We start from the raw sequence: 15,211 nt of genomic DNA on the forward strand, positions 1-15,211 counted from the left end.
GGGTCCTGCCTACTCTTGGTGTGTGTAACGCATGGGCTCTGCCCTCAGCCCCAGGTTGATTTCCGGCACAGCCTGGGTTTCCCAGGCCTGGAGTCTGGCTCCGCCCCTTCTGAGACCGGCCAGGCCCTGACGTTCCACACCCAGTGGTGGGGTCCCTTCCTCACTCCGCCATCTCTCAGGCCCTGGGACGGCTCGTCTTGCAGTTCCTCCCAGGGTCCACGAGGTGGCAGGCTTCACCTGGGCCAACCAGGGTGCGACCTCCTCCCACCCTCTTCCCAGACAGCGAGCACCGAGGGGCGGAGGGATCCGGGGGTGGGGCACCAGGGATAGGGGTGAATGAAGCCGCCAGAGAGGAATGGTGAACGTAAACAAAATAGAAAACTTTATTGGAGTGTGCAGTAGTCCGTGGGCGTGGGAGCAGCTCCGCCCGGCCACGGGGCACGGCAGGGAAGGCGCCGGGGCTGCGGGTTCCTTCCAGGGAGCTGTGGTGCACTCTGCAGTCCAAAGGTCAGGGCGGGCCTCCCGAGCACACCCGTGGCAGGAACGTGGCCATCCCGAGAAGAGCCTAGGGCCTCTATGGCCCGAGTGCCAGCCCTGCCTTGCAGCCCGCCCGGGCACGCCACCTGCTTCGCTGGGCCCACCTTCTGGCCTGTGCAAAGGCCCACAGTGCTGGGCACCTCAATCAGAGCCCTGGCTGCCCGCGTATGGGCCCGCCTGTGCGGTCCTGTGTGAGAGGCCCAGCCCCAGCTCCTCCCCGGCTGGGACTGCAGAGACAGGAGCGCAGAGGGCACGCAGGGTCAGCAGGAGGACCCTCGTCCATCCCACGGGACTGGTGTCCTTGTAAGAAGGGCTGGGGACAGGTGCTTCCGGGAGGAGGCGGCATCTCCACGCCCAGGGACGCCAACCCTGCTGAAGCCCCGCACTTGGACTTCCCGCCTCCAGAGAGTGAGAACTGTCCACTGTCCACACCAACCAGACGGGTGGTGTCCACACCAACCAGACGGGTGGCGAGGCCCGGCCCCGTGCTGCAGCCGCCGTCATCCTGGCCCCCAGAGTCATTGCCAAGGGTGGCGAGAGCTGAACCCCAGCCCGGGCTCTGTCGCTCAGAGCCATGTGGCTTCGGTCAGAGCAGCGTCACCCTCCCCCACCCCCAGCCCGGGCCTCAGCTGGCTTGGGGCAAAGGATCTTAGGCGTTTCATCGCGTTTCGGGGCCAGACCTGCGGATGTCCCTGTGTCGCCCAGCCGGGGAGACTCTCACACCTGCCACAGTGATTCTAACACTGGCCAGGCTCTGGGGAGTGGAGACCCAGCACACTCAAGGCAGCGCCCAGAGTCGGTGGGCCTGAGGGGCTGTGGCCGGCGGGGGACAGCCAGTCCTGCTGGCGTGGGCGGTCCTTCCGGGCCCCTAGGCGCGCTGGTGCTGGACCTGCAGGGCCGCCTTGCGGAGCTCGTCCCAGAGGAACATGCTGAGGATGGTGTGGGGGCCCAGGCGCAGGTAGGCGGGGCCCAGCCCCTTGTAGAGCGCCAGGGGCCCCTCCTGCCGCCAGATCTTCAGCAGGCAGTCGGCGAGGCCCCCGTACAGCTGGCCCTGGGGACAGACGTGGGGCGAGTGTTACGGCAAGGGCACACCCGGGAGTGACTGCTGCCATCAGAAAAGGGCCCCACTTGGGGGCTGGCGCCATGACGCAGGGGGCTAAGCCCCCACCTGCAGCGCCGGCATCCCATGTGGCCACCAGTTCGAGACCAGGCTGCTCTACTTCCGATCCAGCTCCCTGCTCATGTGCCTGGGAGAGCACTGGGAGATGGCCCAGTCCTCGAGACCCTGCACCCATGGTAGGAGCCCTGGACAAAGCTCTGGCCAAGCCCCAGCTGTTACAGCCATTTGGCAGGTGAGCTGGCAGATGGAAGATCTCTCTCTAACTCTGCCTTTCAAATAAATAAAAACACTTAAAAATAAAAATAAAAAACTAAAACAGGCCCCACCTCCAGCTGGGCCTCCAGGCTGCCACATTAGGGTTGGGGGGCCTCTTCCTCCAGGCAGCCACAGCCCCAGGCCAGGAGACTCAGCATGGCTGATGGCGCACAGGCACCTTCAGATTGGGGCATCGCGGAAGGCCTGGCTCCCTGCTCACAAGCTGGGGGACCCCAGGAGAGACGCTTCACCCCCAACTGTCCGTTTCCTCTTTAGGAAAGGATGGGATAGGATCCTGTGAGGAAGGGGCTTAGCACCTGTGTTGGCGCTCGCTCGGCAAAGCAGCCCGATTCCTGTGTGCATGTGTGTGTGTGCACCCGTGTGTGCGTGTGTGTGTGCGCGCGGTGGGAGGGAGACCCAGCCGCCCATCCTCCCGACCCCGGCCCCCGCTCACCTTGCCAGCCCCATCCACCGGCTGATTGTACAACCGCGTGCTGACCACGTCGAAGGGGGTCATGACGGCCACCACGGCTATGCTGCTGACCATGCCCCCGGCCAGGGCCACCAGCCAGCTGTCCTCAGGGAGCCACTGTGGGGATGCCAGAGCCCGCTGATCGCGTGGCGCCCTTCCAGCCCCCAGCACAAAGGGGGCCGGAAAGGCTGGGGTCCCTGGAACAGGCGAGTCCCCAACCACCATTATCCCCCCAACCACCCTGAGCCCCTCACAGCTCCACGGAGCCAGCTGACCCCAACTCAGATGGCAGAGCCCAGCCCCCAGCCCAGCGCCCTCTGTTGCCACCCTGGAGCTCCCTGCGTGGAAGGAGGCAGGCACCCCTCCCCCCACTCCTGCCCGCCCCTCACCTGTCGCTCCTGCACCCAGGCCTTGGCAGAGGCGAAGGTAGCCAGCTGGGCGGCCGAGCCCACCATGACGCGGGGCACGGCCCCGCCCACGCCCCGCCACAGCCCCAGCAGGCCTTGCTGCCGCCAGATGGTCTCCAGGGCGCCCAGGACACTCTGTGGGAGGGCACAGGGTCAGCCGGGGAGCCCCACCAGCCAGCCCTGCCAGCCCAGGACGCTCTGGGGAGGGGGTGCCCACCTCGTGCTGGTGCTGGTGCCCCACGGCCATGGCGGCCACCGTCTGGGCCTGCAGCTGCGTTTTGACCTGCGAGGACACAGCGGGTGAGGGGCTGGGGACGGGTCAGTGCCTGAGGAGGTCCCTCACTGTGACCCCACGCCTGACGGGGCTGGGGGTCAGCCTGCACTTGCACCTCCGTGGGACTGCAGAACGTCTGATCAGTGCACTGCACGGCACTCATCTGTGACGTACACAGGCCCCTGGCCAGAAGCGAGCGAGCCGGGATTCGAGCCAGCTCCTCTCCTGCCACCCTCTCGCCTCCTCCCCTGGCTGAGGACTGGCAGGGCAGGGGCCCCAGGAGTGAGGGTCAGGGCAAGGCCCCGGTATACAGATTCCAAGCCCCACCTGCCGGCCCCACCCAACCCAGGGCCACTAAGCCCAACCCCTGCAGAGTCCTTGGGATGGGGTGGGGTAGGACAATGCACTTACCAGGTAAGCAGGGCTCCCCACAAAGGCTCCTAACGCCCCAGCCACAGCCCCAGCCACCACGGTGCCGCCCGGCTGCTGGGTGAGGCCCACCTGGCACGCCAGGCTGTAGCAGTAGAAGCGGACTCCGTTCATGAGGCCCTGGTAGAGGAGGCCGGCGGCCAGCCCCTTCTGCAGGCCCCACAGCCCATCTGCACGGGCCACTGCAACCACCGAGGCCACCAAGCCCCGGTAGGGCCTCTGGTAGGTGCCCCGGGCCTGCAGCTCCCCCTGCAGCTGCAGCCGCGTCTTTACCACCTCCAGGGGGTTGGTGAAGACACAAGCCAGGCAGCAGGCCGAGGCACCCAGCACCAGGTCCACAGCTGGGGGCACTGTCTCCATGGACTCGGCGCCAGGGGCCGGCCGAGCCCAGGTCAAGGGCACGGCACGGGCCCTGGGGTGCTGGCGTCTAGGCTGTCTGCGCCCCCTTGGGGCCACAGGACTGACGACCCAGGGAACCTGGGGCCATGTCTAGAGGGACAGGTCCTCAGCAGCCTGCGGTCCCGGGCAGTCTCAGAAACTCACTGGCTCAGCTCCTCAGAGCCGGTGGAGCCTGGGACTCGCCACACCCCTGCTGGCTCTGACCAATCCCAGCTGCCTCTGGCCGGGGCGGGCCTGGACCCTGGGATCTGGGGGAAAGGTCAGTTGGTGCTGGAGGGCGAATGGGGGTGGGGGAAGGTGCCTGCCCTTCCTCGTCCCGCCCTCCCCTGGCTCAGCCTGTCCTGCTCCAGCTCAGGGCCCTGGGCATGGACAGCGCCCCAGGAAGCCCTTGGCACAGGGTGCAAGGGAAACCCAGCAACCGCCTCCCTCTGCCTGCCGCCACCTGTGTGGCTTCCCCTTCCCAGGCCTCAGCCTTACCAACCCGGCTCCTGCAGTCTGCGGTCCCGCTCGCGGGCCCTGGGACCTGGTTTTGCTCCCATGTCCAGGAGGGGTCCTCCAAACGCTCATGGCACGTGCCATGGATGGATCCCATGCGTGGATCTCAAAACTATTTTGCACCAAAATAAAATTGTCTTTCGATTCCATTTTCCCAGGCTCTCTGGAGGCCCCTCACGTGTTCCTGCCACTTTAGCCTCACTGTGGGCACCCTCAGCGCACGCGCTCTCTGGCTCTCCCGAGAGGGGGACTTCATCTTCTAAGGCGGCTGCGGCACAGACGATCCTTGCTGAAGTCGAGTGACAGTGACCTAGATGCCAGCACCGCACCCCACTACCGCCGATCCTACAACCAGGGCGGTACCACGTGGCTCACGGGCAGTGGCGCACGTGGTGTTGTGACGCCGGCAGAGGGACGAGGTGCCTCCCGGGCGGAGGTCTCCCCACACCGCCCAGAACGCCGCACGGTTTAAAAAGAATGAACTGCCCGTTTCTGGAATTTGTCCGTTTACTCTGTGGGAGACCGCGGGTGCCCGGCACTGGGCTGCGCCCCCGCTTGGGCTCCCAGGATCTGGGGATGAAGAGCAAGGGCCGCTGGGTCTCGGGGTGCAGCCTTCGGCTTCAGGTGCTTGGCCAGGAAGGGCTCGCCCATCAGGCCCTCCCCACCTCCCGGGCTGGGGCAGGAGGCCAGGCCCTGGGACAGGAATGGCCCCCTGTGCCTGGGGAGATGGGGACTCCCACCGCAGGGCACTGCTGGGGGCGCCGTCTGTCCCCAAGGTGGTTCTCTCCCCCAGGCCACGTGAATCACCCGTCTCAGGTGAAGCCAGAGGCAGAGCGGCAGCCCCTGGGACCCCGCAGCTTTGCAGCCTCCACCCCACCTCCTCCTGTGTCCTTGTCCTCGCAGGTGTGAAGCGGTGGCAGGCTTGGCATCCTCGGGCCAGTCCCCAGGGGACAGCTTGCACATGTCTGGATGCATCCCAAGAGCAAGTGATACCCACCCTGCAGGCTGTGGAGACGGGGACGGCAGGGAGCTGCTGCCCAGGGCTGCGTGGGCAGGCAAGGGGACGGCGCTGGCCAGCGGGCCCTGGCAGCACATCCCGCCCTGGGGCAGGAGCTTGTGGCGGCCTCTGCCCCGGTCCCAGCAGGAACCCAGAGGGAGGGCAAAGGTCAGGCCAAGAAACTCCCAGGGCACAAAGCAGACCCTGGAGGATGTCTGTAGACAAGGGGTTCGACCCCAGCCCACCCAGCTCACAGACGGCCAGGCACGAGTCTTGGCAATATAACGTCTATTTTATTTTAAAAAACAAACCCAAACCACCTGACCCGTTCCCCAGAGGGCTCCTGACAGAGCTCCCGGGCAGGGCCTGGCTCCAGCCAAGCAGGGGCCGGTGAGGGGTCGTCACTGTGGACACCAGGCTGCGGGCTCCGCTCCCCTCCGGCCCCTTCCCCCTGCTCTTTGCTCCTCATCCCTGGGTCCTGTGGGCACTGCAGGGTGGGGGAGGCGGGGGCGGGGCCGTGGGCATGCAGGGCCTCGTGGCAGCCTGGGCGGGCGGCCCCGCCAAGGCGCTGGGCTCCGGCGAGGCGGCAGCTGTGCGTGGGGCTGGGTGAGTGAGGGCACATGCACAGTCACAGGTGTCCCAGCCTCCCTGCGCGGCTGGAAGTGCTCAGAGACAAACAAGGACAGCTGGGCACCCACGGTCCCCAGGAGGCCCCGAGCCTCTGCCCGGGCTCCTGCCCCAGGAAGTCCTTTCACTCCCCCGCCCCCCAGATGGATTTCCCCTCATCACCATCGGAGGCGGCGGCCTGGGGGAGGGCGTGTGACCACAGAGCCCACAGGGCTCAGTCCCTCTGCCCAGCGACCCGCAGTCGCTACCAGCCGGGCACCCGTTCCAGGTCCCAGGAGTGTCCCCAGCACACAGCGTGCTGCCGCCTGGGGCAGGGTGGACTGCCGAATGGTGTGGAGGCCTGGCCCCGCGCGGTGCCTGACCCGGCTGTGACAGTGAGCCTGCTGGCCGGCCACCTCCCGTTCCCCCCACCAGGGGTGCCGCCCAGCCCTGCCTCAGCACCAGGGGTCGCGGGAGGCTCTGCCACGGCACAGGCTGTCGCTCCGCTGCCAGGCGCCGTGGATGAGGCTCAGGGCGTCCTCAAACTTCTGCTTGCTGGCGGCTTCGTGGATGGCCTTGTGGGGGAGGTCCACCTGAGGGGCCGGGCAGGCAGCAGGTGTAGGCTCCAGTCCCAGTGGCCACGGCGGCTCCCGGCTCGGCTGTGGCCACGGACCCGTGAGGCCTCCCTGGCCAGATTCCAGGCCTCTCCCCGGGAAACACTTCCAGGCTGCTAGACTCCCCTGCTATACCAAGAGTGGCTCAAACTGGCCAAGGGGCGGTGGCCCCTGGTGGCCCTGTGCAGGACAGCACTGCCCAGGACCATCCCCAGCCCTGAGTGAGGCCAGAACACAGCACGTGCTCAGAACCCACCCATCCAGGGTTTAATGCTCCGAGGGCCGGCACAGTCCTGCAGGCCTGTGCCCCATCAGCTGGGCATGGCTCCAGCCCACATTAAGCCCGGAGCCCAGGCTTGGATCGGAGCTGAGATCAGGAACTGTATTTCCCGGGTTCTGTTTTCAGCTTTCACTGGGACTCGCTGGGGGTCCTAAGTTCGTGTGTCTGTCCCTGAGCTGCTGTCCCCGGACCCTCACAGCAGGTCCTGAGGGCAGGTGGGGGCTCCTTCCCGCAGGGAGGGGCTCCCGGGCAGCTGGTACCTGGTAGATGGTTCTCCAGCTGGAGCTCAGTGCAGACAGGAACCGGTCCAGTTCCGAGGTGCAGCTCAGGTAGATGACCCACGGTGGGGGCAGCTGCTGGCCCTCCTGGGAGAACTCCTGGGGAGGCAGGCCCCGTGAGCAGATGGGGCTTCCCTTCTGTGGGGCTGCCCCCATCACCCCCCCTGCTCACCAAGACACAGTACTCCTTGCCCGGCTCCAAGGAGACAGCGCTGACGTCAGCCAGCCTGGCAGTGCCCAGGGAGCGGAAGAAGCTGGTCTGGCAATCCTCGTGGCATGTGAAGAGGCGGTCGTCGGTGATCACCAGGCAGCAGGGGATGCAGGGGCTAGGAGCGACCCCCTGGGGGATAACCTGCAGCATTGGGGGCGGGGATGGGCAAGCTGGTGCTCCCGGGCTGGCCTGGACCAGGCTCTTGGTCAGGGCCCCAGCCAGCCCCTCTGACAAGCGCCGGCCACCTCGGAATGTAGGTGGGGATGGAGTGACAGTGACCTGGGCCAGGCTGCAGGTGGCCCGGTCTCCGGGTCTGTTCCTGGGCTACCCCAGAGGTCCCCCGGCCTCCCAGATTGCTCCGTGACTGGTGTGGACGCGGGGACGGGACCCTGCAGGCACTCACCCCTTTGGACACGGCCTGGCAGAGGTGCTGCATCCAGTCGGCCATCTCGGCCTCGCTATCGGCGCTCAGCTCCAGACAGGGCCGGTCGGCAAGAATGACCTGGAAGGCGTGGGGCCGATCCGTGGTGTTGGATCTCCGGCAGCCACCGCACTGCTCCCCCCTGGGCCAGAGGAGGAGGGGTGAAACGGGGCGAGGAGGCAGAGGCGGCCAGGGCCCCTGGGGCTGCCTGGGGGCTGGGGGGCACGGGACGGCTGTGGCAGCCCCACCCCTTTCTGTGCAGCACCCTTTATCCCTGTGAATCACCATCAGCTTTCTAGGCACCCACACAGGGTGTGGGCGGGGGTGAGGTCTAGCCTCGGCACTCAGGTGTTGATCCACACCACCTCTCAAGGCTGAGGGCCTGTGTGTCTACCTCCCAGCGGGCCGGGAGCTTCCTGGGAAGCGGGACCCTTGCTGGCCCGCGGCAAACCCGGGGCCCCGGCAGGGCTGGCTTATGGGGGCTGCCGAGGATCGGCCATCTCAGCACAGGGAGAACACGAGCTCTAGGCCCGGGCTCAGCTGGAACCTTGACCTTCAGGCAGCAAGGCCTGGCCCTGACCCTTGCCCAGCACCGCCCACCTCCTGGGACACTCACCCCATGTTCACGGAGAGCAAGGGGATGACGTCGGTGCGCTCCGGGTACTGGTAGAGGATCCCGTTGCTGCGGGGCACAACACGGCAAGGGTAAGGCCTGCCCATGCACTGGGGGCCAGGCGGGGCCCAGAGCCCAGGGGTCCCTCACAGGCTGTGGTCACGAAGACCAGGGGAGGGAGGGTAAGGAAGGGATGGGGGAAGCACAGCTAAGGTGTCGTCCGCGGGACCCACCCGAGGGTGCCTGGGTCCCCGGGGGGACAGGCTTGTGCAGAAACCCTAGCAGCCGGGCGCGTCTACTCCTCAGCCCCGGCTAGAAGGGAGGGCTCCTCCTCGGGCCCCTCCGCAGTGACCTGCCAGAGGTCCACGCTGCGGCGTGGGGGAGCCGCTGGGCTCTACCTGAGCACCACGAAGCAGGTCTTCCAGTGCTCCTTGCCCAGGTAGGAGGTGCCCGCCTTGTAGTGCAGCATGCCTTCTTTGGTGATGGCCCCCTCCGGGGGTGAGCAGTGGCAGGGCACGGGGCCCAGGGACTCATCCGTAGGGTCCTCCCAGTGCACTAGCCCGTAGAAGTGCACGGTCACGGTGGACGCCTGGAGCAGCGGACAGCAGACAAGGCGGCTGGGGTTTGTGCCAGGCCATGGTTCACAACGGCCCAGCACCAGGAGCAGCCACTGAGACGGCAAGAGGGTTCTGGCTCCCGGACACGCGCCAACAAGGGAGGAGGACGAGGCCCAGGGCAGGGGAGCTCCTCCTAGGCGTGCGCCTCACTTGACCCCAACCCCGAGGCTGGCTGTGCAGTGGCAGCTCAGGGACTGACCTCACACTTCGATTCCTGGGCCACAAACTTGGCCAGTGCCAGCTTCTCCATGGTGGCATCGGTCAGGACGCTGGGGTAGGGTGGCTCCCGGCAGCCCCTGATCATGGCTGACTTCAGCGACGCCAGGAAGAACCTGCACAGGGAGCGCATCTGCAGTCGGAGGCCTGGGGACGGAGCTGCCTCAGTTGGACAGGACTTTGTCCTGGGAGCTCCCGGCCTGCAGGGGTCACAGAGACTTGGGGAGGGAACCTGGCTGGAGCCAGCGGTCAGGGCAGTAGTAGGGGCAGGGATGGGTACGCGTCCATGGTCATCAAACGGTAACCGGAAAAGGCCAAAGGGACACAGACCTTGGCTGTGAGGGAAGACTGGACAAGGTCAGCAGGCCCTGAACGATGGGGTCTTGAGGGCCTCGCCCACCTAAGCACTGGCCCCGCGCCTTCCTCGCCATGGGAAGACTCACGCGCCCCTCCCCTCTGTAGGTCACAGGGGCTGAGGTCATCTGGGCTGACCTCGTGACTCAGCGGGTTGCTGGCTGCCCACTCTCCTGCCTCCGACCGACCGCAAGCTCCAGAGGGAACACGTTTTCTCCACGACCACCCCTGGGGCAGAGGCTGATTCTCCCGTCCTGGGGGGTGGGCGGTGGGGCGGTCACTCACTCAGCCAGGGCCACGTCAGCTGTGTCCAGCAGAAAGTGCTTCCTGCGGTTGGTGCACACCAGCTTCACCGTCTGCTGGTCGAGGCCAACCTGCCGGAAACCAAACCCGACATGCACACAGGGCTTGGCGGCCAGCCGGCGGGGGCAGGGAGGGTGGGGGGCAGCATGGCCAGACCGAGCGCTGGCTGGGGAGGGAGGAAGCACATCCTGGGGTCACCATGAATACAGCCACCAAGGCCTGGGGACTGGCATGAGCCAGAGAGGCACAGTCAGAAACCAGGCGCAGGGAGAGGCGTCCTCAGATTCGGTTCCCAGTCCCGGTCTCACACACGGAAGCCTGAGTCAGGCTGGTGCCCGGCTCCAGGGGCCGGGACAGGGGAGGTACCTGACTGGAGCTAAGGGCAGGGGGCCCAGGAAGCCCTGTACCTACAGCAGGTGCACCAGCTTCAGGCCAGAACTCACCGACACATAGTCAAGTTCATTGTAAGAAACAGCCTCTTCCACCAGGTATGGCTTCTCTGTGGCCCCTGAGAGACGAGACCCCAATACCTATTACCCCACTGACCTCTCCTCCCTCCTGGACCCCGTTTTCCAAGACCTGGCCCCCTCTGGAGGGGACTCCCTTGCCCCGAGAACTGCAATGACAGAGTGGGAGGAGCACGGGGTGTTCACGGAGGGGTCCCTGGGTGCAGACAGCCACACCTTCCTTGGGTGCCCCTGCATCACCACGCCCCACTTGGGGGTGGGGGCGCTGGGGAAGAGGGGGCGGCGCCACTCGTCCTCTGCCCCCCCACCCCCGCGGTGCAGGCACCTTTCCGCAGCAGGTAGACGTAGCAGTCCGTGAGCAGCACGTACAGCAGCTGCAGGTTACCCTCCATGTGCCCGGTGCTCATCCGGATCATCTGAGGGGCCGAGGCACACAGGTCAGGCGCGGGCGCCCTCGCGAGCGGCCACTGGCCCAGCCTGCCCGCCCTGGCCCGAGTCCCCGGACTCACTTTGAACAGCTGCTCTTCGTTTTCCCGAAACACGTGGATCATCAGCAGGAGTAGGTGATTGTTGTCTACTCTGGGGAGGGAGACGTGTGGGAGGACGAGGGTCAGGGCCGGGGCCGGCGTGCGGTGGCTCCATCTTCCCCAGGAGCCAAGGTGAGGGGGAGGAGCTCGCCCAGGCCAGGATGCTGTCGGGAGGGGGAGGCTCCCGAGCCCGGCCTCGCGGGCGGGGGGCCCTCGCGCCAGCTGCCATCTTGCTCACCTGAACTCTGACGAGTGCGGCACCTCAGAAGGGCTCCCCTGCCCCTCCTCCACCCCCGAGTCCTCGGCGCTGCTCAGACACGGGCTGGGCTGCTCCCGCTTGGGCTGGCAGAGAACCTCCTGGGTCCCAGGCTCCTGCCCTGGCACAGGCTCCTCGCTGGGCGGGGCTGAGCGGCCGTGCTGTCCCTGCGTCTCCGGCTCCTGGGCCTCCCCCGGGGCCTCCTCTAGGGGCCGAGACGGCGGTCCCTCTCCTCCTCCTCCCTCTTCTTGGCCAGCAGCCGCAGGGCCACCAGGAACATGCAGCGGTTGGCCAAGCCCTGCAGGGTCATGGTGGCCGCCACCTGATGCAACAGTGCTTGGACTCTCGACGGTAAAGCGGTAGAAGTCCATGGGGGCTGGAAGCCCCTCACTAAAGTCGCAAAATGGCGGCTTCTCCGGGGCACCCCCGGGGGAGCCGGTCCGAAAGGACTGGTCCGGGGGCTCAGTGTGGGGGCCCCAGCTGCTGGGGTCCAGCTGCCCGTCGAGCTGGCCAATGACCTCCCCCAGGGGCGGGCCCAGACGCTCCATGGACGTGTCCATTGCAGAGATGGGCAAGCCGGTCTGGCTGGGCTCCGAGTGCTCACTGCTCTCAGCCGTGCTGCTGGGCCCTGCGCCCTCGCCCTGGGGGGATGCCAGGGTGGTGTCTGCGGAGTCCTGCCCAAGGCCTGGGCTGCTAAGGCTGTCGTCGTCCCCCGGCCTGGCGCACTGCTGCTGGCTGGAGGCCGGGTGGAGGGGACTGGCTTCTTCATCTGGCCTGGTCTTCTTCTTCCTGCCCATCTTCTTCTTCTTGGTGACCCTGGAACAGCAGTGGGGGCCCAGACGTTACATGTGAGTGCCCCAGAACTCAGGGAGATCAGGCGGGGTCAGACAGGGGGTCCTGGGCATGTGACCTCTGCGGGTGTGGCCAGTGCCTCCGTGGGCCTAGCCCATGCTAGGTGACAGGCGGAGGCCCTGGGGTCCCTAGCGCTGGCAGGTGCAGAGTACAGAGCAGGGCACAGGGGCTGGGGACGGCAGGAAAGAGGCAGTGGGCAGCAGCAGAGGAACCCTGAGAGGTCCTGCGGTCCCCAGCCTCTGAAGCAGTGCAGCCGGCCATGGCCATCGGGGAAGAAGCCGGCTGTGGCTGGTCAGTCCCACGGCCCCGCAGTCAGCCAGCCCTCACCTGAGGACATGGGCAAGGGAGCCTGGGCAGACCTCGCTGCCCCTTAGGTGTCATCACGGCAAAGGCCCCCAGAAATTCACTCAGGGTTTTCTGGGCTCAAACTCCTGACCCCAGGTCGGGTGGACTGAACCTGGCTAAGCTGCTCAGGCCTGGGACCAGCCTGTGGGGTGAGGCCTCCTGGCTCCGGTCCCTGGGGAAGTTGGGGGCCAAGGAGGGCTCTGGGCAAATCTGTGTGTCACCCCCCCCCCCCCCATTTCCCTGTCCTTATGAACAAAGATACTTTTCTTCCAATGAGCCAGGCTGAACCAGAACTGGTACAAATCTCAGCGATTGTTCACTGACTTCCAAGAATTCCCCCCAGGAACAAGTCCAGCCTGAAGGCGTTTTCTAGTTCTAGACGGACCAAATGCCCTGGTGGCCGGGCCACGGCCCAAGAAGGTGCTGTGGCTGCTGCCCACCTCTGGGGCTGCCCCAGATCTTACGCTGAAGCCCTAACCCCAGTGTGACTGTGTCAAGAGGTGGGGCTTGCGGCAGGAGGAGCCTGCACGAATGGGACCCTAGCACCCAGAGCGCTCTGCTTCCGCCGCGTGAGGACACGGTGAGATGGCAGAAGGCCGCGCCCTGAGTTCGGCCTTTAGGTTCCACACCTGGGGAACGGAGCTGTGTCCTTCAAGGCCAGCAGCCTCTGGTGCGTTATGGCAGCAGCCTGGGCTCACAAGGTCGGGCCTTCAGGGCTTGTTTTTTAAGATGATTTTCTTATTTGAAAGGTAGAGCGAGAGCGAGAATGAGATCATCCATCCATTGATTCACTCCCCAAATTTCCAAAGTCAGGACTTCTATCTGGGTCTCCCACAAGGGTACTTGGGACACCTTCCACTGCCTTCCCAGACAAGAAGTGGGATCCGAGGTGGGGTAGTTGGGACCCAAACCAGCACTCTAGGGGATGCCTGTGTCCCAAGCAGTGGCTTAACCAGCTCTGCCCCGTCAGCCCCACATTCAGGCCTTCCGACTTCTCTTGCTCAAAGAACTGCCTGAGGGGCGGGCCCCTGTGCAGCGGGCTAACCGCCACTTGGGATGCCCGCGTCCCTTTCTGGGGCGCCTGGCTTGAGTCCCGGCCATTCGGCACTTCCAATCCAGCTTCTCGCCCATGTACCTGGGAGGCAGTGAATGAAGCCAAGTACTTGGGTCCCTGACACGTGTGAGAGACCCGGATGGAGTTCCAGCTCCTGGCTCCAGCCTGACCCAGGCCTGGCTGTTGCAGGCACCCGGGCAGGAACCAGGAGATGAAGCTCTCTCTCTTTCTGACCTGATGACCTCGAGCTCTGTGCAGCTGTCTGGCGGGTCCAGGGCCTGGGGCTCCTCCCTCTCCTGAGAGGCGCTGTGCACAGGGGTGGTGTCAGAGGAGGACACGGTCTCTGCCTGCTCCTCGTTGAAGGGGTTGTGGCGCTGCGTGGGACTCTTGGTGGATGCCTTGCTGCTGGTCAGGTCGGAGGCAGTGGACCGGGGACCGCTGACGGTGTCTGTGAGGTCTCCATCTGGGAGGGAAAGGAGACAGGAGACCGCCTGTCAGAGACGCCGCCCCAGGGGCTCCTCACCTCAGCGGGTGCTTTTTCCCAGGGAAACCCTGCTTGAAGAGCAGTGCCCCAGTCCGACAAGATGTGGGACTTGTGCTTCAGGAGTACCGGGGTGGGGGGGGGGCTGTCATCGCTCCACTGCCGGGGGACCTCCACGGCACTATTCGGCCAAGTTTGCGTTAAGCGCCCCGGAGTGAAGCTGCCTCCAGGCTCAATTCCCTTAAGGATGGTGATCTTGCCACTAAGGGTGGCTGCGGCCACAGAGGAGGCAGGAGACAGGTGCACACCTCTCAGGCAATCTTAGAGCCCCGCCCCCGCCGGTCAGGGAGTGGGAGGACGAGCAGCCCCTGCAGCCCCACACCCCAGCAGCGGGGCTGAGATCCGCAAGTCCTCTGAAGGGGCCCTGCAGAGGCGACAGAAGGAACACAGAGGGAGACAAAAACAGGAGGAGCTCGGAGAAGATGAGGGACACAGAGCAGGAGGCAGAGCTACAGAGGAGGACTTGGGGAGGCCGGGGGAGGCTCGGAACACAGGGAGAGACTGAGATGATGGGGTGGGCAGCAGGAACGGGGGGCGAAGGGGCGGGTGCGAGGGGCTGCCCCCAGGGAGCCTCGCGGGCCGCTCAGAGGACGCTGTCTCTCGCCGACATCCCCCCAGCACCTTCAAGGGTGGTGCCGAGAACGCGACTTCCTTCCGGCCTCAGCCTGCTGACCATCCTCTCCGGGCCACACCCTCTCCCCTGGCTCCACCTGGGGAGAAGGTGGGGGGATGATGCTGCCCCTACAGAGGAGCCCCCCCAATACACCCCAGGTCGCTGGGACAGGAGGACAGGAGGGAGCAGCAGCAGGTATCGGGGCAGATGGAGCCACCCAGGCAGAACGGAGCCCCAGCTCGGGGAGCTGCCTGGTGAAGGTTAATGGCCAGAGACACAGGCTCTCATGCTCCCCTTGCCCGTGTGTGTGTCTTGCTGGCCATTATCTGCTCAGAAGAGATGTGGCGTACGTGCTTGCCACAACCCCTCTGGAAGAGCCCACTCGGCTCCAGCTCCTTGGTGGATCTTGGAACCGCAGGGCAGTTGTCTGCCGACCAGCACACCGTCCATTTAGGAAAAGCACGTATAAGTATATTGCCTTTTACTGTCAGGATGGAGGAGGGGCTAGAAGCAACTACAGCTCTGCCAGGAAACGCTGGCGACACAGAGGACTGTCTTCAGATCTCCCGGGACCCGGAGGCCTAGTTCTCAGATGCACAAAAGCGCGCTCTTCAGCCCCAGAGGGCTCCTCTCAGAGCCCACATGGTGTGGCCCCGGC

General features: G+C 65.8%; 2 protein-coding genes across 4 annotated transcripts in view; both read right to left on the reverse strand.

Moving 5' to 3' along the window:
* Window positions 1-359: 359 nt before the first annotated feature.
* Window positions 360-4,087, reverse strand: SLC25A34 (solute carrier family 25 member 34). The gene is made up of 5 exons (XM_008249760.4): window positions 3,477-4,087; window positions 3,009-3,074; window positions 2,774-2,926; window positions 2,367-2,501; window positions 360-1,588 (listed from the first exon to the last, which is right to left on the reverse strand). Exons 1-5 carry the CDS (start codon window positions 3,852-3,854, stop codon window positions 1,406-1,408), a joined length of 915 nt encoding a protein of 304 aa, XP_008247982.1. The 5' UTR covers window positions 3,855-4,087; the 3' UTR covers window positions 360-1,405.
* Window positions 4,088-5,658: 1,571 nt separating this feature from the next.
* PLEKHM2 (pleckstrin homology and RUN domain containing M2) overlaps window positions 5,659-15,211 on the reverse strand; it is a 39,194-nt gene continuing 29,641 nt past the window's right edge. For 2 of the 3 annotated variants that reach the window (XM_002722340.5, XM_017338263.3), the window contains 13 exons: window positions 13,634-13,862; window positions 11,131-11,964; window positions 10,875-10,944; window positions 10,691-10,781; window positions 10,342-10,406; window positions 9,881-9,969; window positions 9,225-9,357; window positions 8,807-8,997; window positions 8,412-8,477; window positions 7,778-7,937; window positions 7,336-7,515; window positions 7,146-7,262; window positions 5,659-6,584 (listed from right to left, as the gene is read on the reverse strand). In XM_002722340.5, coding sequence (XP_002722386.3) covers window positions 6,447-6,584; window positions 7,146-7,262; window positions 7,336-7,515; window positions 7,778-7,937; window positions 8,412-8,477; window positions 8,807-8,997; window positions 9,225-9,357; window positions 9,881-9,969; window positions 10,342-10,406; window positions 10,691-10,781; window positions 10,875-10,944; window positions 11,131-11,964; window positions 13,634-13,862 — 2,363 coding nt within the window. In that variant the 3' untranslated portion in view covers window positions 5,659-6,446. Of the gene's footprint in view, window positions 6,585-7,145; window positions 7,263-7,335; window positions 7,516-7,777; window positions 7,938-8,411; window positions 8,478-8,806; window positions 8,998-9,224; window positions 9,442-9,880; window positions 9,970-10,341; window positions 10,407-10,690; window positions 10,782-10,874; window positions 10,945-11,130; window positions 11,965-13,633; window positions 13,863-15,211 lie in introns of all 3 variants that reach the window. The other variant, XM_051836532.2, reaches the window with a different exon arrangement.

This window comes from Oryctolagus cuniculus, chromosome 7, assembly GCF_964237555.1.
Source record: "Oryctolagus cuniculus chromosome 7, mOryCun1.1, whole genome shotgun sequence".
NCBI lineage: Eukaryota > Metazoa > Chordata > Mammalia > Lagomorpha > Leporidae > Oryctolagus > Oryctolagus cuniculus.